Genomic DNA, 27,762 nt, shown 5'->3' with positions numbered 1-27,762 from the left:
TTAAGCAGAGCGGAAATATAAGCCTGCCGCTTATGACAAATCTCCCCAATTGAAGAGCCCCGCATGGTCATAGTTCCCAGTTCAATCAAATCGACGTTGAGTACCACTCTGCACACGGCGGGATTGCAAATGATACCGGACAGGGGGAATAATTCAAAAGAGTTCCAAAAATGATTGCTACACCCCGACCATGGCTGGATATTATGTATAAAATATGATAATCTAAGAATCCGTCCGCCAGTGCTTTTCGTCTCATCGGACTTCAGGTGCCGCGGCGGCGGCGAAATCCCGGGTCAAGTTCGCTGTGCCGGTTCCTGCTCCAGCCCGGGACTCGAATAACTGTACCCACCAACCCGGGGGGTCCAGGGGGCGGTGGCCGCCATGTAGAGACGGATAGACATCATTGAAGAAGTACCAGATATGACCGACGACCACTCCGCAAATCTCGTCTTTAGGCACGATACCGTGGACAACTAGGCTGAATGCCATCAACACCCAAGGCAGATACGGGGCCGTGAAGACCAAAATGCCGAGGAAGCTGAGGCGGGTTTCGGGATTGCGCCGACTCCAGATATACACCAGACTGGACGACAGAGCTGTACCCAGGAACGGAAGCGAAAGGAACGGGGAAATGAGGAGAAGGGAGGCCATGGCGTAGAAGAGTAACCAAGAGAAACGGGCTGGAGATCGACCGGATGATTCTTCGAGAAGGCGCGAGTACCGCTGGAGAAAGAAGACATGGAAGAGTAAGTCTAGACTAAGTGGTCCGAAATAGAGAAACGTTGTAAGAAGTCGCCAATACTGCGATGTCGTTAGTTTCATGTGGTCAGGTTTGATTCCGGCCCTGCCAAGCTTGGAAGCGATATACATACTTGGGACTTTACATAGACCGCGCGGAAGCTGTAGAACAGCTGGAAGGGAGTCAAGATATGACACTGAACTAGGACGGACGTAGCCACAGTAGCTACTGTCCACCATCGCGTGACCGGGGGCATTTCATAGAACCACTGTTCAAGGGGAAACTGCCCTGCTTGCCCCCCATTACCCCAGATGGCGGCCATCACGCCGGAAGTTATTTGTTAGTCGCGGGCCGCCGGACTATTGCAGGATGATCGCTGAAGTGCAATTGAGAGTATTTTTGGACAGTACAAAGATTGAGGAGCAGAATCGGGGAGACGAGGGAGGAGGCAAAGGCAGAACGGGGTTGAATGATGATAACTACCAATATGATAGACAAGAACCAGGCCAGGCACCATATATTCCAGCATTATGAAAGGCGGAGACCAAGAGCTCCAGGTGGCCTTTTCCGCTTTGAGGGCAGTGGCATCTGTCACTATCATCACGTGCGCATGTGTATCTGCCGCGCGCTTCAGTGGGGCAAAGCGACACGCTACGCGTTAATCAGAAAGGCTGGGAGAAATCGGCGCATCTATCAATTGATTGATCCCAACCACCCAATTTCCTTCTTATGGTTCTCTTGTGAGAAGTGAACCCCTCCGAGCAAGACCAGGCCGTTTCCACGGGTGTCCTCCGCTGAAATTGGCTGATCAGAGAGGGGTTGCGACTTAACCCAAAAGAAACAAAAGTCCTTGACCCAAGTTCTTTGCATACGTCGGCGCAAAAAAACAAATATCCTGAAAGGGCGAGCACCTCCAACGACGTTGTCGCATGGAAAAAAGCACCTGTACAATTACCCCTCACTTCCCAACTGACTCGCTTCTACATCTATAATACAATCCATACTTGGTCGTGCAAGACATCATCATGCCACCGAAGACAGGGCAAGGTCGCAAAATAGTCGCCGCACCTCGGGCAAAGGCGGACCGTACTGGAAAAGAGAATGAAGCTGCAAGCCCATCTAGTGCAGCTGGAAAAGCGTCGCCGTCGACTCGAGGGCGCAAGTCCATTGGAGGCAAGAGGGGGGGTAAGCGACCAGCTGGTGCATCAAGGCAATCAGATGTCCAACGTATGTGTATTTATTTATTCACTTTTTAGATCTAGTTGCCCTCGTGTCTAAATACTCGGGCCAATTATATACTAACTTAACCTCAGCTGGAGATCCCACCCCTAAAGGCCGTCATCGCCGCTACAAACCGGGTACCGTTGCCTTGAAGGAAATCCGCAAATACCAGCGCTCTTACGACCTCCTCATAAGGAAACTCCCGTTCGCAAGACTTGTGCGCGAAGTCGCATTGGAGCTACTTCCTGCAGATGTTGGTGCTGAATTGCGCTGGCAGTCGCAAGCCATCATGGCGCTACAAGAAGCCGCGGAGGCTTTCCTTGTTCATCTATTTGAGGACACCAATCTATGTGCTATACACGCGAAGCGAGTGACGATTATGCAAAAAGATATCCAGCTTGCTAGGAGAATCCGTGGCGCTTGGGGTGGTCTAGGCTAAACGCACTCGTCCCAGGAAAGAAGGGAACGAAATAATAATTTGGTGGAAAGCACCTAGGTGTGGGATTACCGAAGAGTCTGAATCTCAATTGCTATAATTCCGTTGTTGTCTGGCTTTTTTTTCTCTTTCTCTTTACAATCTTGGCATCCTCGATTATATCTGCCTGCAATTCCCTTCCCCCTGAACATTGCTGGTTGGTGTATAGGTTGCAGGCGTATGGTCGGTTATGGAGTTACGACCAGAACAGGTCTTCTGTTTTGATTTATGTTGGTACTGCAGTTGTGCTATGTTGTTAGTGTTGGGACCACAAGGTCTATCAGTGTGATGGTTCGTGTATATTAGACTATGGGTGTCTACTGAAAGGGATACTTCTCAGTATGGCGAGAACTAGGTTGACGGATATAAGACGTATACTTCCTAGTAATTCTTCATCACATACCTAGACAAAGGAATATTAATCTATCTATCTATCTATTTATATTTATATACCCACCTTGGCAGAATCTCCGCGTAGTACACTTAACATATGGTTGTTGAAACTGTGTTGATTTAAGAGCACACAGGAAAAGAAGACAAACAAACGGTGCGTAATTAAAAACAAGTCTTAATTCACAAACTATGGACTTCATTGGTATGAAACATGAATGTGTTATGTTATACGCATCCATAGTTACTTTTCAATTTCGCTCTGCGAACTCGGCTGAAGCCACCGTCAGATATCGATGATCGAAAGCCTGATAACTAGGTACAACTTCCTTTGCCTACCACTATTTCCCTTCCTTTCTCGATGCATCAAATGGATGCATGAATGGGGACAGTGAGAACCGGGAGGTACTATAGAACGATCAGGAGATAGCGTTAACATCATCAGGAGTAGTCGACCTTCACACTTCCATGATTTTGGCCCTTATACCAAAGGGCATATTCACAGTGAGTGGAAAAGTAAGTCGCACGTATCTCAAAATTGACCTCATAATACCCTTTGTTATCGTGACCAACGCGGATTGGCAGCGTGCCTTCTCAATAGTGTTGAGATTTGGATTCAGAAATGCATGGTTTTTGATATCTAACAGTCAGTAAATAAGTGCAGGCTATAGGGACTTGGAGCAGGATGTTATATTCTCAACTCACGGCGTTTGAAGTACAACGGTGGTGCCTCTCCAGCAGGAGTATCCAGCTGATAGAGAGTAACACGTATTGAATCAAAGTTTCTCTCGCTGACCAGTTGCTGTTGACATCAGAAGGTTTGGATAGACTCCGCTTCTTTGATATCGTTTCCCTGGAAACTATTAGTTGTTGCTGTACCGATATCTTGAGTATCTAGTACCTTCTGGATAAACCATTCCTTACCTTGAATACGATAATGCCCATGGAAATAACTCTAGTATCTGCCACCGTTAATTTCGAGAGTAGAGCAGCGGAAGCCGTAATGCTTTCTGCCCACTCGCGGCTCAACTGGTGATTTTTAAACCAAAGGAGACAATTCCCCGAGAGTCTTCGTTAAAGCACCCTTAACCGCTGCGGTCCATCCATCGGGGGAAACCCCGTACTTCGATGTCTTGAGGGAGACTATCACGGAGATATTCACGAGGGTACGGGCTTTGTCCAAATCCCCCGACTAAGAAAAGCGCCTTCACTTTTTTCTTTGAAGTCTTCATCTGGTTGCTCACAAGATTATGTACCTCTTCAAGATTAGGCCGGAACAATTCAATCATCTCCTGTCCAGTTACCCTAAGTCGACCTCGATGGACATTGAGATGCCGTCATCCGCTATTCTAGGGATAGGAAACAGAGATTCTTGCTTCACCTCTCCATGGAATGTCCTCTTTATAACCATCTCGAAGCGGTGCATTGCTTTTTCCACTGTATCGCGATCCCATCCCGAGATAGAGCACATTGGCTTTCTACGAATTCTTCAAATCGCCTATTCAATAACATGCTTCCACAGAGTGATCCACGTCCAGGTATATCTTCTTTGAGGCGGAAATTAAGCTCCAGCTCAACAATCGAAAATGTTATGAGATCAACGTTGCCACCGCCTGCATCTCACAAAACGATAGTATCGCCAACAGACAGATAATGAGGACTAGAGGCATGCAGTGCATGTATTGCGGCCGCTTCGGGCTCAGAGATAAGACGTATCGATCCCGTGTTGCCATATCCTGCGCTCTCGGCGCAGCGAAGAGTATTCATCTTAGCTTTGTCTGGCCACATTGCAGGAACGGTAAGGACAAAATCCAGGCTCACACTGTCGACAGCAAATTTAAGCTTGATCCATTGGACACGCGGCATGCCATCGTAGATCTGAAATTCCCTTAAACAAGTTGACCCCAACTCTCGGTACTCATATGCGACCTCAGTCGGCACTTTTTCACTTGTCATGCACCGAGGGAAGTAGAAGGACTCTGTGGCCACTGGTTGATAATGTGATGCTTCTTAGGCTAGGAAGGGCGGATGTCAGCACGAGGTCAATGTGTAGAGACAGAAGTAACTTAGATCGCTCGTTGAAGCCCAGGCAACACCTGAAAAGGTGGCTGCAAAATCCACGGCCACAACAATTCTGTTCCCAGCAGAAAAGTCCCCCATATTGCATGTGATATAGTACTGGGCCCTTGAGATTGTACGTAGAAGTATGCGGACGTGCAGTGGATTGTCTTCACTATCAGTAGTAAGTGTAATTGGTTGATGAGATCAAAGTTATATTGCAACCACTTTGAATATGAATCAGAATGAGTAGAAATGTAAGTGAAGCAGAAGTGAATGAGAAGGAACTCGTGATTTTCAAGTCAAACACCAGATCAGAGTGAAAAAAAAAAAAAAAAACCACAACACTTACTGTCACCTTACGAAACAAGAGTCATTACTCTACACACTGCAGTGCTTCAAATTAGCAAAGCTCAATTACAACTTAGAGCCTGTCGTCAGGAAAGCATGAGAGATCCATCTTGGTAGACACTTCCTTTCCCAGTCCCAAGGCTACCTTTCATTGCAACAGAGAGAAGATGGATGCAGAGAGAGAGCCTCACGACTGCAGATGTATGTATACCCTCTTTTCATAATGCCGTTACTGAACTAACAGGCCGTCCTGTTAGAGTCATAGTGATTCTCTAGCTAGTGATGAACCAATGGCCACATTTTCAAGGAACTCGAGCAGGGGCAAGCGCTCAGCAAGAAATATGTGGATGAAATTAGAACGAAACGCAACCGCCTTCCAGGAAGATATGGGTCCTCCTGGCTTTTATATCTCTCAGCAAGATTCCAAGTTTAAGTGGATGTAGCAGGAACTGGAGAATGCACGGCAACGTATCCAGACGTTGGAAGCTGAGCTTCAGATCCGGGTGTTTAGGTTCATGCCTGATTATCAATTCAGTGATACGACCGTCTTCCAGAGTTACCTGCTAATCCGCGATAGTCTCTCCGGTTGGGTTAAAGAATTTCCCAATATCGGTTCCTTTACGGAAGCTGTTCGTCATGCTGTCCATCACCGGGGCATCGGAGTCGACATACATGCCGTACAGGGTAAATTCACGTTGGGAACTCGAGCATGCACAACCGGAAATCTTACTATGGATCTGCTTCCTTAGTATTTGGAAACAACTATTCCTGCCTATTGTGTTTGGCGCACCAGCAGCAGAACAAACATTATTGGTAAATCTTCATCTGTCGATGTCAAAGCTAGAGCCCCGAAAAGGTTGGAATGTCTTCAACAGCAGAAACTTGACCATGACTTACCTTTATAGACATGGAAATGGTTCAGCTCTGGTGGTCAGATACACTTAGAGCTTACACTAGACGTCGAACCTACAAAGAGAAATTGACCCAGCATTATCCTGCAATAGCAGACTATCTGAGAGGGATTTTGATTGCTTTAGGTTTGAGAAGGAATTTAGCTAGAGCCAAAAATTTAGAAGATTCCAACAACAAACTTTGTCTCAGGTTGCGGACCTCGCGAAGAAAATGAGCTGTTCGCCGGTGGAATTCCGGTGGGAATGGCACCCATATAACCTGGTTGGAATTATCCGCAAGCGCTATCTGAGCTCGTTCACCATTATGGATGCACAAACCCACCAGAAAATGTATCCTCGGGCTACGAAGTTCATGAACATGCACGAATAGGCGCATATTGGCGTGTTTCTACTGGTATTATACCCAGCCTTGTTCCGCTTGAACCCTGGAACACGAGACGGTATCCTGATCCACAAGGCAACTTAGTTATTGTCATCCAGGGCCATGAAAGTTTGCCTCCAGTGGTAAAGGCTGGGGTTAAATAATCTGGGGAAGGATAATGCTGGCAGCTCCTGCACTTGATTATGGTCTTGTCCGATCAGTGCCCTGGCGGACACGGCGGACACCACTAGGTTTTCAAACGCCGTGACATAGTTGCATAAGTAGAGCTAAGTTAGTTCAGGTGGCCAAAGTGGGCGGGGATATAGTTCATACGAGCCTGTTTTGTATGGCTTCCCCTTATCGATCTTGCCCTTTACTACTTGGATACCACATCTACGACATCAAGGATGGAGCCATGAAAAACAATGCCTAGTATTTCTCTATTGCGCCATTGACCCTATATACCTCAAACCCTAGATGGTATCATGTACTAGACCCCAGGAAGTTACACCAGCAGAACAAGTAAACAAGCAAGAGGGAATAACAAAAGTAAGGAAGAAGCTAGATAGGCCTTTTCAATGCTGATGGCAACCCCATCATTACCCGATGACCCTCCTCGCGGACGCCCTTGGCCTCATCGTTCTTTCCCTGTCTCTCCAGGGTCTCCGCGAGCATCTCATCGGTGACACTGACCCAGAGTCGATCATTGGCCTTCTTTGCCATTGCGCGTCCTGCTCGCGCGCTCTTCTCAGCCTGTTCACCAACAACCCCGCGGAAATATTTCCAACTCATGAATGTTAATGTCATGCAGGTGATCTGACTATTGCTGATTGCCGTGGCGGACTGGAGCGCCTGCTGAAGAAATTGCTTGGTTTGGATGGTTGACTCAGTCTGAACGGTCGCGCATACAAGGTAGTAGGCTGCCTGGATATACCTGTTAGGGCTACCCTTACAGAATGATTCAATAGTTGCCAAGATGTTGGGGAGCTGGAAGTGCGACGCATGAGTTGGGTCACGAAGTATGAGAACGGTATTGAGGGCTGCAAGAAGTGCAATATCACGACGGGGGTCATTGCGGGCTGTTTTACTCGTCGATGGGAATAACGAAAGAAGGGGCGACTGGAAAGAGTCAAGAGCAGCTTTCAGATCACCAGTTGCTTGTGCAATGGCACCCGCGGTATATTCCAATAGACATTGGACCGTATCGGGTAGGTGGTCGCCAAGCTCTTGGGCTACTTGTCGGAGGTCTTTCAGTGTTTTATTGGCAAGGTCCCAGTCCGTGCGGCCACAGGCGAGAAATACTTGTTGAACAAGGAGGTTGCAGTACAGCGTCCTGCGCCATTCTACACGTCTATTCGCATTGACCATGGATTCAGTGATGTCCTGAGGCGCTTTGAAACTACCTAGGTGGCGCGGTTAGCTTTGTCAAACATACATTGACATGCCACTTACCTTGCACCATGCGTATACCTTCCTGGAGAAATTTCTCGGCTTTGCGACCATCATAAGAGTTCTTGCAGCTGAGTGTGATAGAACTAAGGAAATAACAAAGCGCGTAGAGGTCGTGCTGGGGTAGCCAGTTAAAGCTTAAGAACAACGTGCCATTTTGGACCTGAAGAATGTCGCCCGTGTCTATTGATGAAGGCCCAGCCGACTTGCCGCTTAAAGGAATGGAAAATGACCCATCGGCGCGCCAGTTAAGGTCGTTCAACCGCTCGTCCATCAGATCTTGTAGATTTTTCAACTTCTGGGATGACTGATTGATGTCAAATTCAAGAAGGCTGCAACAGATATCGACCATTTGCACCAAAGTTGTCAGTTGTGGTATATGGCGAAGCTCATCATTAAGCTGGTGGCTCCGAGCTACTGCCAGGGCGCGCTGGGCCTGCTCAATCGAGTCAAAGCTGGATCCCTGCTGCAGATGCGCAAGAGCCTCGATGACGGCCGACATGGCCGAAACAGCCTTATCGCCATTGCGGTTGGCCATATTAGCAATTTTGTGAAGGTTTTGCAGGGCTGCCACAGAATCTTGATGGGCAGAAGACGATAGTGAGAGAGATACCCGAAGGAAGCGAAATGCATACTCCCATGCAGAGTGACGATATCTATGTTAGTGAGCATGCAAACTTCAGTATCATAAACCTAGGCATTACTCACGCTTCTACATCCTGTATCATCCCGTCCACGGCTTTCATTGAGGCCCTAGGATTTGTCTTGTGTAGCATTCGCGCGAAAAGGTGTTGCATACTGTATTTTAAGTCTAGCATGCGGTTCTAAGATATTGTCAGCATCCTAGCAAGCAGCAGCAACATAGAAAGCTTAGAAAGAAGCGACTTACCCGCTCGCACAAGTCAATCTAATAGGGGAATGTTAGTACCGTGGTATGATAGTGAGTCCATAGGTAGTGAACATACGCCTTTACTCAGTGCAGTCTCCGCCTCGAGATCATTGTCTGTCTCCTCGAACAAAATGCGCGCATATCTTAGTCGTACAAGGGCTTCAACTCGGGGTTGTAATCTCCAATTCTAACCGGATTGAGTCATTAGTATGAAGTAGGTAAAATCGGAGTTCACAACCAACCTTCAACACCGCTTCCAAGCAACCAAGACCCGTTGCAACCAACCTATAGTATTCCTCCATTTCCATCTCCTGCCTAAGCAAAGCTACCATGGTTCCGTTACTGTGGGCCGCATTAAGATACTCATCTGCCATCGCCAGGAGTAGCACCTGATAGTCGATAGTAGGCTTTGGTGTTTTTTGTGAGGCCATTTGGCTTGTCTGTCGCTGCGTTTGTTTCTTGGACGGCAGTCGCTGTAGTTTCTGCTGTACTTCTGGGGATGGGTTTGGGATCAACACTTGGGGAACAGGTCTCGGTGACAGTGCTGGGGGAGTTGCGGTAACGGGTGGGGGTCGAACAGTTGGAGGGTTCAGTGCAGTTGTGGTCTTGGGCATTGGTTTTGGTGTAACCTTTGGTGTGAGCTTCGGCGTAGGATTTGGTGTTGCGCTCGGTGTCGCACTCTGTGTGGCCTGGGGATACTTGCCATACACCTGGTTCCCTTGATTTGGGCTGGCCGTGGCGTAGTGCGTTGGTTGTGTTGCGGCGGGGGTGGTGAGCGCAGGGGAGCGGTTGGTGTTTGCGGTTGAGACTGCAGTTTGTCCACCATACTGAGATGACGCTTGGGCAAATTGAGAGGGGGGGATAGAAGGGAGGGGCGGTGTATTGAACAAGTCGGATGGATTTACATATTGCGGTTGCGGTTGCGGTTGCGGTTGCGGCTGCTGTGGTTGAGGTTGAGGTTGCGGCGGCGGCGGTTGTGATTGTGGTTGCGGTTGTTGATCATACGCGTGTGTGTAGGCAGGATACGCCGGGATCATAACCTGAGGATAAACGACCGGCTTGCCATATTGGTATGGCGAAGCGTTCGGGTGGGCATTATTGTACAGTAGCTGCTGCGGCTGGATGGTCTGCTGGCGTTGAAGAGGAGGCTGCTGCAGATACTGCGAAGGATATTGGCCGTTAAGGGATGGTGGTGGTGGATAGCTCATCGCCCCAGGACGCAGATAATGCTTCGTGGTGATCGCTGCACTCTGCTTCTCCTAGAGTCTATACTATACTGCAAATCATTCGGGGAGATGAAGTAATACTCTTTTTGGTTTCCTTTTTCAGTTCGGCTTCGGAGAAACCCCCTCTCAAGGCGGTCGGGGTATTGACACCCGACTTTTAAGGTATGTAGAGTATAGTATGTACACACCTAAAAATACATATTACGGAGATCGTCGACCGCTTGCGTCTCCAGGACCAAGACCCATGAACAGCACATCACATTTAATTTTTATTCAAATCTCCTGCCAAGCAAAGACTTATTTAAACAACCCTTTCTTTCTACGTGCCCTCATTGGTTGGTTCTAGAGTTGAATACCAACCTCCTCTCTGCTATTTCTCAGGAAACAGGATTAAATTTCTTTTTAATATCAAGTGATTCCAACTATTGGCTGTCCTATCTTCTATATGCTAGAGGATCGTGTAAAGAAGTACACGCTATACCCGACTTAGCTTTGGTGGGTTCCGGTTTGTTATATATTTTGACAACAGGGACGAGACATATGCTCATAGTATAATGCACAGAGAGTTACGGCAAAATAAAGATGTAATTTCGCCGGTAAGACAAAACCAAAGTTGAAAAGTAAAATTGAAATATATTGAAGGGAACAGAGTTGAAAAGAAAGAAATACAATGAAAAAACACAGATTCTCAAAACAGTACCTATATACCATACTCCATGCCAGTCTTCTCATAGCTTTGTGTCCAAACCATTCAAATCATGTTGATTGACGCGTATAACTGATTAATCGACTGATTCTGCATCCCAGGGTCTAGGATGTTCATCTCAAGAGCCGGGGGATCATTAAGAGCCGGATGTTCGCGGATGGTCCAGGGGCATAGTTCACTGCAGTTGTCTACATCAATCGTATTTTCTGCTGGATGAATCCTCTGAGCGGCCCAGGTCTGATCTGGAATGGGAGATGTTCCCCCGAGGCATCTCTCCGTCCAAAAGAAATATGTGGCTCTTCCGGTGTTTTCGTCAACATGGCAGGGCTGTTTGCGAGGGCATTTCAACGAAGCATTACAGGTGTTGCAGATAGATATTCGCTTACAGCTGTCGCAGAAATTGTCGTACAGTCGGCAGATGGTGGTTTGACAGACGCTTGACAACCAAAGATCGATCGATCGGTGTGCGCATCCAAAGCGAGGTGTGATGGACTCTTCCTTTCCAAGCTGCCCTGATCTTGTTGATAGCTGGTATTCCGTTTTGATTTTCAACTGGCCGTTTTCGTCTAGCTCTGGGAACAACTCGACCTTTATCTGCGTAGAACCGTAGTCTTCTGTGCACGTATGCCAGCAAAACCGTTCCTGAACGCCAGTTCCAAATTGCGCCGCCAAGGCTATTACAGACTTCTGTCTCATCAACAAGAGTTCAACAAGATCCATCTTGTCTCGAAATGTTAGCTTTTTGCATGGACACAAGTCAACTATGCCTGCCGAATTTCCTAGGCTACAAGACCGTTCTTCCGCTTTTCGTTTCAGCTCCCGTGCAGGGAACAAGCCTCGTGGATGTAGCTTCAAACATTTCGAGCAAGCTCGCCACGTGCCGTTTTCCAGCATTTTGATAAACTGCCACCGAGTAGTAACGAAGCTGTGTCCATTTCGATAATGATGAAAAAGTGGTGCAAAGTCTCGACTAAAGTGCAGGGATTTTGAATCTAGGATCGCGCTGGATACGGCGAACAGTCGCTTACTCGTCAATGCCAGACAAGCCTCTGATAGCACAGGTAGATGAGAAATGATCTCTAGCAGTAACTCAGTGGGCAATTCGAGGAGGTAGCATCGCTTAGTGGAGTCAACTTCGGCACTCTTCCCGCTTCGTAACCAGAGATTCATTTTCGTAATGGTTTTAATTCTTTTTCCAGCCCGATGAAGACCATATGCCATATCGATGGAAAGTCGTGAATTTTCACCATAAGTGGAACCGAGAACTAGGGCCTTCCTGAGTGTTTCTCGGGCTTTTGAATCTATTGTCTGAGGGGGTATATCTGGGGACTGACAGAGACTCATAGGTGAAATGGTAGCCAGCTTGTCTCCTGCTGTTCCTGGAATCTCATGGTGTATAGAAATAGGCCAGGGGGGGTGCCGCGTGACGGAAAAGGCGTCTCATAAGTGTAGAGCAGGAGGGAGGGCCTTGACCTTGAAGTAGTTCACACGAACGCCCATGGCTTCGCACGCAAACGGCACGAGGCAGGGTCACAATATTATGAGAATTACATACAGATTCGGTATTGTGTTGTCTAGTTCCAGTATAGTAGTAGACTCAACAGAATAGCCTGCTTTACTGGTACTGTATCAGGATTTCCCATCGCACAAGATTCTTTGAAAGTGGAGGCTAAGGTTAGGAAAAGGTCTATGATGCTATGTTCCATTCAATCTATAGTAGTTTCCGCATCCGGCATCTCCCTGATACCGCAATAAGAATTGCAACACAAAAACGACTCCCATATTCAACCCTGATTCCAGACAGGGTGTTTGAATTCGGCCAGCTAGCCTGACGATGAAAAGAGATAAAACGAAAAAGGACCAAAGCCACCATGATTTCTTGTCAACTGACTGGCACCTCGTGATATCCAGCCATGACGTAGAGTTGGGGAGAGCAGATGAGTCATCAGAGGCTGACTGATCAGCGATACATTAACTTATACCGAATCGGGACTGTTGCAAAGATAAGGTGCTTATGTCAGCACTTCCCCTATCGGGCAATGATGCCGAGGCACTTGAAAATCAACTTCTGGGAGATTCATAATTGAACGAATTAAGACTCCGAGGATTGGTTCGGCGTTACTGATATTTTCTGTTTATCTCTGCCGGGGGAAGTCCCTTTCCCCGTCTTTTGCCTCCCCCTTCCTTCTCCACCTTGTTGAGAAGAGTGGTCAATTGTGGTAGATTAGTACTACGGAGGTTTTGCTAACTCGCAGCCCTGATGGCTTCTGCTGATACTCCGGCTACTCTCTTGACCTCTTTTCCAGTGCCACTGTTACTCTCGGGCTTACTCGTAATGGGCATACTATCATGGCTACGTCCAAACGGTCGTGTTTCGTTCTTTCACTCGAAAGACAACAACTTATTCTTGAGAAAAGCTGGAAAAGGAACTAAAGAACAAATTACCCTGACGGATCTCTGCCGGACTGCCACACCCAAGACATGCTCGCTGAACCCGTTTTTATTCAATGGCCATTTGCAGACGGCCTGGACTACGGTGAAATTTGATGGCGTTCCCGTATACTATAAACGTTGGATGTTCGAAGCCGAGAATCCGATGTTTAGCGGACATTTCGCGATTGATTTCGTCGTGGATCCATTCGAAGCTCCCAAAGATGGCCAACTTGCCGATCAGGAGAGAAAATATACACAGCCATCAGGATTACCGGAAAGAACTGCGTTCTTCTCGGTCAGTGAGTTCGCAGCTCTGCCCTCGGATGATACGAAACCTATGCTCGTTGTTCTCCACGGTCTGAGTGGCGGCTCACACGAGGTCTATCTACGCCATGTCGTTGCCCCTCTCATTGCGGATGGGAAATGGGAAGCATGTGTTATCAATTCCAGAGGCTGTGCTCAAACCAAGATTACCAGTGGGGTTCTATATAATGCCCGTGCCACGTGGGACGTCCGTCAGGCCGTCAAGTGGCTTCGGAAGACGTTCCCGAACCGGCCATTGTTTGGTATCGGCTTCTCCCTCGGCGCGAATATCCTTACCAACGTAGGTCATCTCTAGCGTAGCCTGCTGGCTGTACTCTGACAGACTGGATTTGCATAGTACTTGGGTGAAGAAGGTGATGCCTGCCAGTTGAAAGCAGCAGTGCTTTGCGCAAGCCCATGGAATCTAGAAGTAAGCTCTGTGAGCTTGCAGAGCAGCTGGATCGGCCTTCAGGTCTACAGTAAGGTGATGGGATCAAGCATGAGGCGACTGTTTGAAAAGTAGGGGACCCACTACTTACTATTGCGTTCAACTACTAACGGTTCATTAGTCATGTCGAGGAGGTCAGCAAGAACCCTCGAATTGACGTTGCAGCAGTTCGGGGCGCTAAATACTTGCATGAGTTGGACCGGTGAGCGACTATATCTTAGTAAATATTATTGGAAGCAGTGTCTGACCTGTCGACTTGTATTAGGGCATTACAATGCGCTTCCTGGGGTTACCCTACAGAGGGTGCATACTATCGCGATGCTTCGTCCGTTGACTCGCTACTTGCTATTAAGATCCCATTCTTTGCCGTGCAAGCTGAAGATGATCCGGTGAGTCCGAAATGCCGAGCATGACTCCTATTACAATGCACTGACTTGCAATAGGTTGCGAGCGTCAAAGCACTTCCTTTCCAAGAAATTGGGCAAACCCCTTACGGTGTCATGATGACCACGTCCTGGGGTGGTCATCTTGGCTGGTTTGAGCTTGGAGGCGGCAGGTGGTTTGTGAAGCCAGTAAGTTATTCTTGGCCTTGTCTATTAATACCACGACACTTGCTTAACGCATTGAGCAGGTGACCAACTTCTTAAACCTCATGGCCAAGGAAGTCGATCTTGACACTCCTTTCGTAGTCGAGAATCCCGACAAGGTTCCTGGAAACGTCGCGAGCCATACCTCAGTATTAAAGCCAGATTTTAGTCCCATGCGTCGCAAACTGGATTTGCAGCCTGCACCCCTAAACTAGGCTTACTTAGCAATCGTTCAATTGCCACTTGAGGCCATTGCTTAGTGGTGCAAATTATGATGATGCATGAATGATTGTCATGAGTTGCCATTCATGTCAAAGCATAGACCGGTGGAAACGCCAAACCCCATCTAGATACATAGACTTGGTATAGACAGAAATACTTTTGTACAAACATCTCAAGCAAATGAAACACTTTTCCTCTTCCCTTTAGACTTCGAAGACGATCCGTTAGTTTGAGTAGCAGCAGTGCCGGCTTTCACGTCTTCATTGCCATCGCCCCTGCGCTTCCGTTTTTGACGGATCGCTGCCTTGGTCTCTTCCTGTTCACCGGTTCTCGTTAGTGATTCATGGTTGCATACAATGTTTTTTCTTTTTCTTAAGATAAGACACAATTCGGAGTGATATATCGCGACGCACCAGTTTATTTTTCTTTTGAGCCTGTCGAGCTTCGGCTTCCTTTCGCTTCGCTTCTCGGATCTCCTCTAACTGGCGGGCCTTCTGCATCTTGGACTCAATCTGCCCTTCTTTCTCGGCATTTACCATTGCAAGGATCGTAGCCATTCCCTCCTGAGAGAGCACATTAGCAACACGATAAAACATACGAGCAGCCATTCCACCCGTGAACATACCTCATCGTCAACAAAAACCTTTCCCTTCTTCTTCCCTTTGGGCTTCACCACCCCAACAGGTGTGATTGTGTTCAACTTCGGCAAGTCCAATTCTGCCTCTGTATATTCTCTCTTCTTCGTCTTCTTCAGCTGGCTCGCTTCGGTGCGCGCCTTTGACTTAACTTCCTGTGGCGGCGGACGCTTGCCGGCTTTCTTGCTCACTTTCGATGCGGAGGAGAGTGGCTTGCCCTTCTTCGAGTCTTTGCCTGAAAAGGCCTTTGGCTTGGCCGAACCCGGTTTTGGTGCCATGTCTTCCCGTCTCTTTATTATTTCGGTGGTATCTATAGGATTATCGCATGCACGTGGAGATTCAAAGAGGAGAGACTCGGCGGCGATGGAAGGATGCTAGGAAGAATGTTGACCAAGTCCGCCACTGGCCAAGCGAAGTATGATAACGTGACAAACAATAACGGCAAAAATCCTATCCCACGAGCAGCACAAGAATTTCAACAGTTCAACTGGGGGGTCAAGAAAATCAAAAAGAAGAAATGAACGAGGAAATCAAGAGAAGAAATTTTTTGAAACAGGCAGGCGGTAAAGGTGTCCCGCCGAGACCAATTGATCCGACCACCACCATCTCATCTCATCGTCACGCTAATCCAAGCCCCAAAGGAACGTCGACCCTCTTTTCAGTGACCGTCCCCTCTCTCCCAGTGAGCCATTGTCGAGTACCCGGCTTGGGGTTGCAGTCTCTTATCACTCCAAAATGACTATCAATCCCACTTACCTCGCGCAGCGCACGCGCTCCTGTATGTCCACCTTATTCTCACGCAGACCGAGCCGCTCCGGCCTTTAGAAATTGCTGCGATGTCAATGGACGAAATGCAAAGCTAACCGCCTCACCTACAACAGCTGTCAACTGGACAGATGCCAGAACTCGTGTCCTTAAGTCGTACAGAGAATGGCTTAGAGCGGTCAGTGATCCCTATTCTTTGAAACTACTGGGGTGTTTTCGAGTGTGGTCGTGGGGAGGGTCCCTACATTCGACATCACAGATCGACCTCGTCGCTCAGCCTAGAATCGCACCGAATCATCATTTTGAAGGTCAGGCAAACTGACATGGAACCCATTGAACCGAACAGTCCCCCGAGATCCAGACCATGTACTCACTGAACATGCCCGTATCCGTCATCCGCACCAAGGTTCGCCAGGAGTTCGAGAAGCACCGCTACGTGAAGCAGCTCAGCGCCGTCGATGTCCTGCTGTTCCAAAGCCACGCCGAGTTCCAGGTTAGTTTTTGTCCGGTCTTATCTTTCCCAAGCTACCATGGCGCCGAGTGCAAGATTGCGCATGGCCCATTTGACAATCGTCACCATTATTATCACTAGAGGAACCCCAAGTGTACTGACCGTCTTCTTACTCTCTAGGAAACCCTCAACTACTGGAAGCAGCTGTCTCATGTGATGAAGTACTTCCGTCCAGAGGAAGACCCCGGTGCTCGGTTACCTCCTAACTTCATCTCGGGCTTCTTGGAAGGCCGCAATTGAATTGAATTGTTCTTGAGTACCTTTGCATTGAAATTTCTACCTTGGTTCGGGGGTTGCGCCAATAGAGTGTGTTATGTAAATATTGTCTGAGTAGCTAACGTCGGATCCTTCAAGATTAGTATAGTTTTGAGACACGTAGTGCAATAGAATTCGATGCGAGATCGTAAGCAGAGGTGCTTGTGAGCTCCAACTCCTAGTAGTATCTAAAAAACTGTAGGAGTTAAATTCCGTTACGTCGATAGGCCTAGCTTGTTTATCTAAGCCAAAGCTCGTAAAGACCACGAAGCCCTGCGCAGTTAATGACAAGAATGCCTCACAATCTAATGATACATAAGACATGATATCAACAGTCTATCAAAACAAGTGCTGAGTTGCTGCATGGGCATGAATGATGCTAAACCCAACAGCAAAAACTTTTTATATAACTGTACAACAACGCTATACAAACACCCAGACCAAGGAATCATAGAAAGAAAAATGCAAATGGACGATATCTAAATTAAGCTTTCATTTTATCAGCCTCGGAGGCATTAAAAGCATCACGGGAAGCGGTAAATTTGTCCGTAACAACGTCACACAAATCCATCACGGTATTCAAGCCCTTCTCCAGCGCTTCCACCGCGTTTGTTGTGTCTGGGTTTCCAGTATTAGCCCCAATGCGAGAGACAGAGGAAAGGCCCCAAAATCTGCAAAAAGGAAACAAGGCCAAACATACCATAAGTCTGAATCCGCAGATTCATCTTCGTCTCAGAAGGATGGGGAATGGTGTATCCGCAGAATTCAACCTGGGGGCTATTTTCCAAGCTGTCAGCACTCTGATACAAAAAAAGGAACCAAGTCAATAACCAAAAGCGGTAACACCAACTTCTTCATAATGGCGTATCGCAGCGCATTGCCCAACGTATGACCCTCGCCTTCGAACTGGAATGACGCTGCTGTCTCGGTAGCGCCGGGAAGCTGTCATTTCACGAATTAGCAACATCGCTCTCTCTCTTTTTTCTTCTTTTTTAAACACGAATCCCAGGTGAGAGACGAACGACAAGGATGCGCTTTTCCTCCATCTCCGGTGCGTCTTGCTCGAACTGCTGTTGTTCTTGGTGCGCCGCGGCGGTGGCGTCCAACATGGACTGGTCCTGGTCTTGGGAGTGCACAGAGGCGGGCATAGTGTATGTGGTACAAGGGTTGCACAGGTGGAGGGATAGAAAAGTCACGCTTCAGGAGTTTTCAAATCGACTTCGGATATGCTGGCGACAGCTCTAGATATTTGGACTTTCCTGGAACAGAATGCTCAAGTGATTGCTGTGGACAAGGTACCGAGTTTGGTGATGCGCGCTCTCGGAAAGTAGCAGGAACCTGACCAGGACTTCTCTCCGTGGAAGAGGCCTTGTTTGATTTATTGTTCGGCGCAGGCGGTCAATTGTGAAATTCACGTAGCTATCCAGATTTGAATCCGAGTCCGTCGCAAACCAAGAAAAAAAGCGAAAAACGGTTATCGATAGAGGACCTGACCGCCTTCGGGATCGGAGGTTTTTATCTTGGCAAAATCACCTACGGAGTATATAAAACACAACACTTGACAATTATCCTCTGCCGTGGAATGTTAAGAAAAGCAGTAGTCAGACTGTGTCTCACTTTTAGGTTCTAAACACTATTGGGAATCGACCTGTATGGACATGACGGCTCCTTACTGCCATGGTTTGCTGTGAGATTGTTTGTCTCACGCATACAGACCGGGTGGTTACTCAGAAAAGAGTGCATTGGTTGAATTTCCCAGACAAGACGCGGATTTAAAACGGAACGATGGCTGTGGCATCTTACTTGAAGCTATAGCGGCTCTATGATTTTAAGGGTTCACTCACTTGACAGCTTATTATAACGGCATGACTAAGCTGAACTCAAATGACCCTGAAAGAGTTGCCCATGGTCGAGGTAGTATGTACTGCTTTTACGCCAAAAATAACTTGACTGATCAATAAACACGACGTCAATTTTCACAGGTCTAGAAGAATATCCGAAGTGTTAATCTCAGGTTAGGTATAGCTACAGGGCATAAGAGATGTATATTATACATCCACGCAACATTAACGAGAAAAAATTAAGGTCATAGGAGTATCTACTATCTAGTGGATATCTAGGCAACTCCAACGAACCTGGTGTTAATTGCGATCGACCAAGGGCCATCTCGCTTGACGCAAAGACCACCTCCAAGTCCACATGGGAGATAATATTAACAACCGATGAACAGTCCGTGCAGAAACCAGATTGCCGTTATATCTATTGAACGTCAAACCGACTGCGTAATAGTCTACGTAGGACGGATGGACTATCATCCGTATCTGATGACGGAAGAAAATAAACTCAACTCCTCTTGAGGGAATCCATCTTCTCCCCTGAACTTAGCCTAGTAATAATAGAGCAAGGCCAGTAGTAATGTAATGTTGCTTGAGTGTGTTCCTGTAACAGAATTCTCCACGTCACGGGAAGGAAAAAGTTCAGTTTCAAGGGCTCCAATCTTCACATGAAGAATATCCCCATCAAACCAAGGATTTTTGCATCGGGTCAACGTGTTCCTGTCATGAACTTGGAACCATAGCCAGATGGCCAAGTCAGAGAAAGAGGAGTTGATCTGGACCGACAGGTCAAACCAACTCCGGAGTAAAACCAATAATTTCTGGAGACTTCGGAAGGAAGAAAATTGGAAGACCCATAAACTAGTGGTTCGAAGTGGCTGGCAGCTCGTTCCTTAAATCTAATTTGCAAGGAAGACACGTGGGTCCGCCGGGGCGACTTCAATTATTCTTTTTCCCTTTACTACTTGAACCAACGAACTAGTTTCATGACCGGTAATATTTGATTTGCACCATCAAAAATTTACGATGTAGTATTTCTATCTTTGTTTCCGTCATTACTATTGCTATTATTGCTATTATTGCTATTATTGCTATTATTGCTATTATTGCTATTATTGTTATTATCATTATCATTACTATCCTTCTTCTTATTCCTTAGTATTATCACTCAAATAAGTAGTAGTATACGGGAGGAGTATGATAAGTTCGAAGGGAACCGACTCAAAACAGACTAGGAAAAATCCCCAGCATCCAGCAGATATTATACGGGAGGGGAGGTAAAATACTAAGACAGGCGATCTGATATTCATTTTGAGAATTACATTGCCACTTCGAGACACAGGGTCCATATCTCCTACTAGCAGTATCTAATATCGATGTACATTCATAGTTCGATATATGTACAGGAAAGGGTATAATAGTAAACAAAACAATGCATTGTATTCCGTGCAGCTCCCACTGTCCCTGTGAGCGTATCTGTACATACATGCTCCTTATGAACTCCTCTTGTGGCCCCTACTGCCACTGCAAACTAACTTCGAATCTACACTCTTCCTGACAGGGTTTGATCCACGAGCCAGCAATTGGTGCTGCAACCAAAGCAGGGGTCGATACGACTTGGGCTCTCTTAGTCGAAGCGGTCTGTACAGTGTACGTAGTATGAGCTATTGTAAAGGAACCACTCGGTAATTATCTACCCAACTATCTTCTAGACCCTCGAAGTGAGTCATCTGTTTCTTGGCTTAGTTATTAGTTATTAGGCTCAGTATCGTACCTCGTGACCTGGGGTAGCAAAGAGATAAAAATGTGTTAAGAGATATATTTGCCACCACTTTCGGCTCTAGAGCTGGTGCCGATAAGATAGTTTCATACTAGAATAGTTACATAGCTTACTGGAGTCAAAACCAAAAAAATTGATAATGATGATAACGATGACGTAGATGGTAAATTATCTCATACTATGCGTATGGACAAAGGTCCTGGAATCTCGTATAAAGGTATTATGATCTTAATCAAGCCCTTCTGGCTGTACAATGAGAGCTAATTTCAAACAAGGCCTAGAGTTAATGAGCGTTACCATGGGACAATGCTGAATGGAAACAGTGGGATAAGAAAAAGGAAAAAAAATCGATTTAATAATGACAGCCCTGAACGTCTAATCTAGGTACTTTGTAGCCGCTCAGGCCCTTAACTTGTTCTTCTAGTCTTCCTGTCAACCCGATGATAGGCAAGCCGATCCCATCTCAATCTTTGGGTATGGGGATAAATACGGAGTGATCGGAGTTTGATCCAGAAGAGTAATTTGTTGAGGATTGGGAGAGCTATGTAAATGATGACGAGGCGAGGCAAGGCAAGGTTATTGATGGGGAAGGAAGACGGAAAAATTCAAAAATTTTCTCTCTATCTTGTCTCTTCGCCTAGATAAGTGCTAAGACATTACGATATTTGATGCTACATCATGGATTGACCGACAAGTCTGGCGGAATGGAGCTATATTCCTATATTATCAAAATCAAAATGTTGGCCGGTCTGGGCATGTCACAATGTGACGCCCGCAAGCCATGACGATCCACTTACCGCGTGATAATCGGGAGACAAAGCAGATCGTGGGAACTGTAATGTTATTATTATGCCCAGGATTTATTTATTTGGTTGTACTCCGTCCTGCGGTACTTTGTAACTCCAGACTGCCGGAATATGTGCCGCCTTGTTTTAGGTTGTTGTCAGTTAGCTGTTCGGAGATAGTAGTATGATACAAAGGAGACTTTTTTTTTTAGTTTTTTTCTCTATGACATTGAATTTGGTAGGTTATATTTTTAAGGTAGAGATAAAACCAGACAAGATTAAGAGCTCTCATGAACTAACTAGGAAAACAAAGGGTGAAAGAAAAGGGAAAAGAACGTGTCAAGAATTATGATGCATCACATCTGTATGAAATAATAGTACAGAATAATTAAACCAAAGAATGAATGTATTATACTACCTATTTACTGCTTAGTAGTAACTCCAGGATCGACAATCAAAAAAGAAAATTGCAAATCAATCAGCCCTCGTACTGAGGAGGGGGGAACATACGGAGATAAGTTACAAAGCTTTCATGGAACAGGAAGGGACTATTGTTTCTTCCAGTTTGGCGCCGGTGGATAATTGGATTGGTGAGGGACGCTTGTGTCGCAGATTCTTTTGCCAATAGTTTAGAAGGGGGTGTTTGCTTGGTTTGGTCTTGAGCTTTTGGTTTCATTTTGTTTTGGTATTTTTAATTTTCTTGAACCTTTTTTTTTGGCTACTATTTATTCTTAGCTGACACAGAGGTCTTAAATTAATGACTAGAGTTAGGTAACGGATTTCTCTCCCTATCTCCCTCTCTTGCAAATTCACAATCTCTGTTACATCAGTGAATATCTATCAGCTTGACTCATCTGGATTTCTATACTCCAGGGTAGGAAAGGATACAAAATGATACGCGGTACATCGATATGGAGAACATCCAACTCATCTCAAATTTAAGCGCCAGCGGTCCTGAATCACCACGGGATGGGTCGCAAAGGAAACTGAGGGTGAGAGCCCCTACTTTAGCTGAAAGTGGCTTAGTGGGGGGAATATTGTCAGCTGGTTGATTGTAAAGTATATTGGATGGTTATTTTATCTTTCTGTTATTTTTCCCTTTTTCCCTTATTCCTTTTTCTTTCCTTTTTTTGGGATTTCATTTACATATATGTATATATACGTATATCTCTAATAATATTTCTAATTTAAAAATTGTTGATTGGGAATATTGAATGCCTCAATAAGGAAGAATCTTTGTTAGGTACTTACAATCTTCCTTGTTGCTTTTACCAATAGTACCATCAGCTTGTAGTACAAAATCCCGGTGGGTTCAGCAATCAGCACTAAAATTGTCACAGAAGTGTCAGATCATCGCCCTCAACAGAACAGAAACAAACCATGTCTCAGCCCTGACCAATGAGAGGGGCTACTAGAGGGTTCAGGAGTTTGATGATTATTACACCCTATCACTCTGGAATAAATCTCGTTTATTATAAGATAAATTGAGAAGAAAAAATTTTTTATTTTAATTTTAATTATTTTCAATTTACTGATTATTTCGTTAATTTTTCTTTCCCAATTTCAGTTTAAAAATTTTCATACTTTCTCTGCCCAGCACATGTTACAAGAGTTGTAGGAGGAGGAGGTTCAAGACTGACAACTACTTCGATACACCTTGGAGCACTCAATTTCCCCCACATCCGAGCTCCATACATGACTTGTCTTAACTTGCTCCGGTTTCGACCCAATCAATACCATACATACAACTCTCTCTCTACTTTGGTCTCATTTGGGTGGATTTTTTGCTTTTTTTACTTTTAGGAACACCTGCTTCAGATCCTCTTGTTGCTTTTCTACTTTCTTCTTTTTTTTGCCATTAAGATTATATTTGCCCCTCCAATGTTGTACCGCCTGGAATTACCCAGTTCTTTGTCCCACTGTGCTTTTCTTTCTACGCTTTGCCATACAGTCTAGAAATCCTCCTGAATAATCTTCATCATATCCGCTCTTCCGCTGGTTCACCCCTCTTCCTCTCTTCTTTTTTTTTTCTTTCTCTTTTCCTTTTCCCCTTCTCGCCTCCTTCCCCTCCCTTCTCCCCCTTCTTTCTTTCTCTTCTTCCTCGAGAAGGTGGAAATACCCTCTAGTCCTCCCTTTTAGGACACTTGCGTTTCGCTGGGCCAGGCTTGTCGACATCCCGGTCCATACCCTTCGCTTGCTTGCTCTGGATCGTTCTCCCGTTCCAGCCGACCTCTCAGAGTTGCCGCACTGCCGCCGAGCTACCTTTAGTTAACCGCTGTTCCAGCATCCGGCCACACCTCGTCACAGTTCCCATTCCCCGAACTGTGTTTGACCAACTGCTGAGGTGCCACACTTCCGTTGGCCCTCTTCCCTTCTCTCCACATTCGCCATCCCTCTGTCGCTGCGGTGGTTCATTATCGTCTTTGTCTTAGTTTCGGGTTGGTTTCCAAAGCTTTCGACCGCCCCCCTTCGTTTCCAAAGCTCCAGCGCTCTCAGAAATATAGCCGCCTGCATTGCCGGCCCTGGACATTTGCGCGCTATTTGATTCGACGTCACCCTACCATACCAACTGTCGAGCGCCTGGCAGAACAAAGCTAGATACGTTGCCCGCTACACTTCGCTTGTCGTTCTAGAGCGTCGAAGAGACTTGGGGTGTGGCACTGACGTCCCAGCTATAAGAGAGTACGTGGTTTATGTACGGCACAAGTTGCGACTTGGATGCTGTGTTAGAAGTGGAGAGTCGTCGGTTCTCAACATCGATCGGATACTCATTTTTCTTTTGTTTCCGGTATATACCTTCGCATCCCTCTTGCGATCATGTCTACTGCAGTCGCGCCTGCCACAGCTGCTCCATTAGTATCTTCGCACATGAATCGCGATCCGAGCCCCAAAAATTGCCCAACTTTGGCACCCACACCTGGTAGCCAGGCTACTTCCACGCCGCCTCGGCCTTTGGGGCCATCTCGGGATGAGTCGTCCTCAAAGAGTTCGCCTTCAGGAAGAAAACACACTTCGCCTTCGTAAGTACTTTGTGAGGGCCTGGGAGACTAAAAGACTAATATTCTACCAGGTCGCAGAACGGAAGTAATGCCCCAAAGGTTATCGTCAAGAAAGAGCCCCCATCCTCGCCTGCAATGCAGAGTCACTCTCGGCCTCGACCTCGGAGATTAGACTTGTCAACGAGTCTTCCAACTTCCGGGGGCCTATCAGCTCGCGCTCCCGGTGGTCCTATGACGGCCCGGGAGGGTGTCAATATGCAGGAGGTCGGAATCGCTTGCCTGTCGCCGGGTTTTCAGACACATGATCCAATTATGAGAGAGCAGTTGCAAAGAAGTCTGTCGGTGAGAGACCAACAGAGGTCAATAATTGAATCACGATTGCAAAGGTCAGCCAAGGACGATGGTCCAGAGGGGATCAGACCATCGGAATCCTCCTTCGGTCTCCCCAAGATTACTTCTTCGAAACGGAGACCTCCAGGCCTGTCGATCGTCCCACCGTCTGCAGCGCAATTTGCCAACGAGCGTGTTATTCAATCCGCACCCTTGCACCAGACCTTTACTGGCAGACACCAACCCCAGCCATTGACGCGCCATGTTGCCAATCAAAGCCCTACACTAGCCTCAACTTCCCATGTTCATCATGTCCCTGCTACCCAAACGAACAATCGACTTCCTCCCATTTCCGATGTGTTCGGCTCGGATGCTTTGGGCTCCCGGGAAAGGGATGCGACCCGCGCGCCATTCTACCAGAATACATCCAACTCTAGTTCTTCTCAGTCAAACAACTTGCCGCCGTTACCGTCTCCTAGGATCCAGGGAACCGCGGCGCAAGCTCCTAAGCGGCCCCGAGAATACCGTTCGGCAGAGGAAGCTGTTCAAGAACTGTCGGGTGGGCGGGAAGACCTGTTACCACGTATTGTGCACTATGGAGGTCACCAGCCTCCAACTCCGCCATCGCCACGTGTCGTCAATGGTCAGCCCAAGTCTGCTGCAATCCATTCGGAAGCGGCACCAATGGCCAGTACACAGGCTCCCCCCTCCCAACCCATGTATCCATCCGAGAGAACCGCTCGTCGGCGCACTAGGAGTGAGTACGAGCAAGATAACGGAAGCCCCCCCTTAGGCCACGGTCCCGAAACATACTACCGGCCAAATCCAGCGTTGGCACCTGGGGCTGGCACCGGTTATGGCCCATTCGGGGCCGGACGAGATTCCCCGGAGACCCAACGGAGAAAGAAAGAGGAATTTTTAGGCCTATGTGCTAGAGCATGGGATCTGTTCCACTCTTAATTATTCGGTTTATCACAGCTAGCTTCCGTACTCTATGACCTCGTCCAATTATAATCCACGCCTAGCGGGCTTGAACTGGAAACCCTTTTCTCTTAACTTTACTCTGTGTCCGAAAGCGACGTGACACTATGGTTTTGTGACTGGCCACTCGCGATATGTTGCCAGATAACAGCTCCGATATGTCTTTCTATTGCCCAGTGTCAGCCATCTGGACATGATGAATATGCATGACTATCTATACGAACAGCATGAACAGGATGCCCTCCTAATCGGTGGGAGGGTTAGGTTCTTTTTCGATGTTACTCTTTTCATTTTATTATTTATCTCTTCCTTCATTCTTCTTCCTCTTTTGTTTTACGTTTATACCATCCAGTGTCTGCTTTGAAGGGTGCTTCTACTGTACCGTCCAGTGGATTGCGAGGCGTTTTCCTTGTGATTATTAGGGTTTCCTTTATTTTGCCAAGACCACGTGAGATTTATGTCTGTGCCTACTTTTCCAGGCTTCTCTCTCCCCTGTACTTGCACTCTTTACATTGCTTTTTCCTTATATTTTGTTGGGATACCATTGATGGATTGTTTTTAACTATTCTGACCTTCCATCCCCTTCGGATGATTTATGCTTTTGCATTCTTTATGATCTCCATTCTTCATTTGGATATCTTGAATTTACGACTAGGGCATCTCTCGTTGGAGTGAGGTCGTGCAAACTTCAGGAGAGGGCATAGGCCCTTCCACTTAATGATAAATAATACCGCAGTGTTTGTCCAAACGGGGAATTGCAATTACACTTGCTACTCTTAAGCCATGTACAAGGCCAGTTGGCCTGTAGCCATCTATCTATCTATATCTATATACCAGAAAACAGCGCAGCTGCTTAAGAATGACAGACAGGGTTATGTCTCTGCAAAGAGTCCATTTGATACGCGTTAGTATATAAACATACAGAGTTGCAATCACGCCATTCGGCGTCGTTTCCTGCCGCCATCATCATCGTTGTGATCAATCCCCATTCGGCGTTCCATGGGCATCTCTTTCCTTTCCTTGGAGGCGATCTTTTTCCGTCTCCTTTCTAGGGCCTTCGCCCGGTCCTTCGAGCTCATATTATCGTATTTCTTGAGCAATACTTGCTTCTTGAGATCTGACTTCTTCATATAATACGGGTTGCTCTTCTTTCCTTCGCGGATGAGCTGCTTCTCCCGTTTCTTATGCTCCGCCAATACCTCTTCTTCTCGCCTTCTATTCTCAATGGCACGTAACCGGTCCGATGTAGACCGAATTTCACGCTTCAAGGCCTCCTTCTCATCAGCATTCTTCGTTTTGGCAAACCTCGTTTTCAACTCTTTAAGCTCTGAAGAACGGTAGTCGTCCAGGAACGAGTACGCCTTCCTGGCTGCTTCAGCGTCATGGCGACTGTTTTGACCGAGAACTGTCGGATCAAATCGTGGGTCTCGCGATTTAGGCATCGATGGAGGTTCGATAACGGTGCGCTTGCGAGAAACGGCATGTTTGGATGACTGAACCATGGGGGCGTGTTTCGAAGACCGTGTGGGTTTCCCCGAGTCCTTGGATTTCCCGGACTCTTGACGCTTCTGCTCCCGTGTCTCGCGGATTCGCGCTCTGATATCGTCTAATGGCGATGGAGTCGATGGGGATTCTTCCCTCGTCTTGACAATTTTTGCGTTGCGCTTACTTTTCGGCCCGAGGGATGCTTGCGCTTTGGCGAGGGCTCCAAATGATATGCTACTGAGGGACGCTTGCACATCGTCTTCACTTCCACTGTCGTAATTTTCGCTATCCTCCTTGTCTTCTTCCTCCATGTCACTGGGCTCGTCATCTCCAGACTATGGCAAAGGTCAGCTTTGTTGTTGGGAGCATAAGTGACTAGAAGGCATTAAGACGAACATTGTCATCAGTCTCCACCAATGCTTCATGGTCAGAATCGGATTCATTTGAACACTCATCATCGCTCTTTCCTTCAGATGCTGATCCTTCTGAATAGACTTCTTCGTCTTCATCCGGCAAAGCTCGCACGCGGCGATTGAGAAGATCAGAGATTGCCATGGCCTCAGATAGGCTATGCGACGATAACTGACACGAATCGGTGGGACAAGGATGGCAAGATAAGCAGAACAAAGCAG

The 27,762-nt window shown here is 46.9% G+C and overlaps 9 protein-coding genes across 9 annotated transcripts; 4 read left to right on the top strand and 5 right to left on the bottom strand.

Moving 5' to 3' along the window:
- Positions 1–161: 161 nt before the first annotated feature.
- Positions 162–1,219, bottom strand: derA (putative ER-associated proteolytic system protein Der1). Its single transcript, XM_032038921.1, has 2 exons — positions 873–1,219; positions 162–801 (listed from the first exon to the last, which is right to left on the bottom strand). Exons 1-2 carry the CDS (start codon positions 1,059–1,061, stop codon positions 253–255), a joined length of 738 nt encoding a protein of 245 aa, XP_031904631.1. The 5' UTR covers positions 1,062–1,219; the 3' UTR covers positions 162–252.
- Positions 1,220–1,764: 545 nt separating this feature from the next.
- Positions 1,765–2,399, top strand: BDW43DRAFT_307301 (histone H3 family protein; the record flags this gene model as incomplete). The annotated part of the gene is made up of 2 exons (XM_032046220.1): positions 1,765–1,966; positions 2,053–2,399. 2 exons carry the CDS (start codon positions 1,765–1,767, stop codon positions 2,397–2,399), a joined length of 549 nt encoding a protein of 182 aa, XP_031904630.1.
- Positions 2,400–7,067: 4,668 nt separating this feature from the next.
- On the bottom strand, positions 7,068–11,997 carry BDW43DRAFT_297446 (uncharacterized protein; the record flags this gene model as incomplete). The annotated part of the gene is made up of 8 exons (XM_032044389.1): positions 7,068–7,909; positions 7,959–8,611; positions 8,664–8,779; positions 8,845–8,862; positions 8,921–9,031; positions 9,087–10,087; positions 10,543–10,613; positions 10,841–11,997. 8 exons carry the CDS (start codon positions 11,995–11,997, stop codon positions 7,068–7,070), a joined length of 3,969 nt encoding a protein of 1,322 aa, XP_031904629.1.
- Positions 11,998–13,111: 1,114 nt separating this feature from the next.
- BDW43DRAFT_297445 (putative hydrolase, alpha/beta fold family) lies at positions 13,112–14,762 on the top strand (the record flags this gene model as incomplete). Its single annotated transcript, XM_032044388.1, has 6 exons — positions 13,112–13,813; positions 13,871–14,031; positions 14,082–14,162; positions 14,226–14,349; positions 14,404–14,532; positions 14,592–14,762. 6 exons carry the CDS (start codon positions 13,112–13,114, stop codon positions 14,760–14,762), a joined length of 1,368 nt encoding a protein of 455 aa, XP_031904628.1.
- On the bottom strand, positions 14,648–15,801 carry loc1. Its single transcript, XM_032038920.1, has 3 exons — positions 15,395–15,801; positions 15,183–15,332; positions 14,648–15,085 (listed from the first exon to the last, which is right to left on the bottom strand). The coding sequence occupies exons 1-3, from the start codon at positions 15,680–15,682 to the stop codon at positions 14,942–14,944; spliced, it is 582 nt and encodes a 193-aa protein (XP_031904627.1). The 5' UTR covers positions 15,683–15,801; the 3' UTR covers positions 14,648–14,941.
- A 338-nt stretch (positions 15,802–16,139) lies between these two features.
- BDW43DRAFT_307297 (putative NADH-ubiquinone oxidoreductase B14 subunit) lies at positions 16,140–16,920 on the top strand (the record flags this gene model as incomplete). Its single annotated transcript, XM_032046219.1, has 4 exons — positions 16,140–16,182; positions 16,286–16,347; positions 16,516–16,662; positions 16,801–16,920. The coding sequence occupies 4 exons, from the start codon at positions 16,140–16,142 to the stop codon at positions 16,918–16,920; spliced, it is 372 nt and encodes a 123-aa protein (XP_031904626.1).
- A 499-nt stretch (positions 16,921–17,419) lies between these two features.
- Positions 17,420–18,083, bottom strand: BDW43DRAFT_307296 (DNA-directed RNA polymerase core subunit RPC19; the record flags this gene model as incomplete). The annotated part of the gene is made up of 4 exons (XM_032046218.1): positions 17,420–17,553; positions 17,636–17,705; positions 17,767–17,877; positions 17,958–18,083. The coding sequence occupies 4 exons, from the start codon at positions 18,081–18,083 to the stop codon at positions 17,420–17,422; spliced, it is 441 nt and encodes a 146-aa protein (XP_031904625.1).
- A 5,698-nt stretch (positions 18,084–23,781) lies between these two features.
- BDW43DRAFT_183247 (uncharacterized protein) lies at positions 23,782–25,731 on the top strand. The gene is made up of 3 exons (XM_032038919.1): positions 23,782–24,017; positions 24,118–24,355; positions 24,406–25,731. Exons 2-3 carry the CDS (start codon positions 24,153–24,155, stop codon positions 25,622–25,624), a joined length of 1,422 nt encoding a protein of 473 aa, XP_031904624.1. The 5' UTR covers positions 23,782–24,017; positions 24,118–24,152; the 3' UTR covers positions 25,625–25,731.
- Positions 25,732–26,577: 846 nt separating this feature from the next.
- Positions 26,578–27,685, bottom strand: rrp36 (putative pre-rRNA processing protein; the record flags this gene model as incomplete). The annotated part of the gene is made up of 2 exons (XM_032044387.1): positions 26,578–27,465; positions 27,527–27,685. 2 exons carry the CDS (start codon positions 27,683–27,685, stop codon positions 26,578–26,580), a joined length of 1,047 nt encoding a protein of 348 aa, XP_031904623.1.
- Between the last annotated feature and the right edge of the window lie 77 nt (positions 27,686–27,762).

Source organism: Aspergillus alliaceus (assembly GCF_009176365.1).
Source record: "Aspergillus alliaceus strain CBS 536.65 unplaced genomic scaffold BDW43scaffold_5, whole genome shotgun sequence".
NCBI classification, from domain to species: Eukaryota; Fungi; Ascomycota; class Eurotiomycetes; order Eurotiales; family Aspergillaceae; genus Aspergillus; species Aspergillus alliaceus.
The sequence above is the reverse complement of the archived record's forward strand: the minus strand, read 5'-3'. Positions and strand labels throughout refer to the sequence as shown.

Excerpts from the sequence above, each read along its gene's own strand:
- derA (XM_032038921.1), bottom strand. The coding sequence starts at position 1,061 with ATGGCCGCCATCTGGGGTAATGGGGGGCAAGCAGGGCAGTTTCCCCTT. Across the intron at positions 802-872 it reads CGGTCTATGTAAAGTCCCAA|TATTGGCGACTTCTTACAAC; the intron begins GTATGTATATCG and ends ACGACATCGCAG.
- BDW43DRAFT_183247 (XM_032038919.1), top strand. The coding sequence starts at position 24,153 with ATGTCTACTGCAGTCGCGCCTGCCACAGCTGCTCCATTAGTATCTTCG. Across the intron at positions 24,356-24,405 it reads AGAAAACACACTTCGCCTTC|GTCGCAGAACGGAAGTAATG; the intron begins GTAAGTACTTTG and ends ATATTCTACCAG.
- loc1 (XM_032038920.1), bottom strand. The coding sequence starts at position 15,682 with ATGGCACCAAAACCGGGTTCGGCCAAGCCAAAGGCCTTTTCAGGCAAA. Across the intron at positions 15,333-15,394 it reads AGGTTTTTGTTGACGATGAG|GAGGGAATGGCTACGATCCT; the intron begins GTATGTTCACGG and ends GTGCTCTCTCAG. Across the intron at positions 15,086-15,182 it reads CTCAAAAGAAAAATAAACTG|GAAGAGACCAAGGCAGCGAT; the intron begins GTGCGTCGCGAT and ends ACCGGTGAACAG.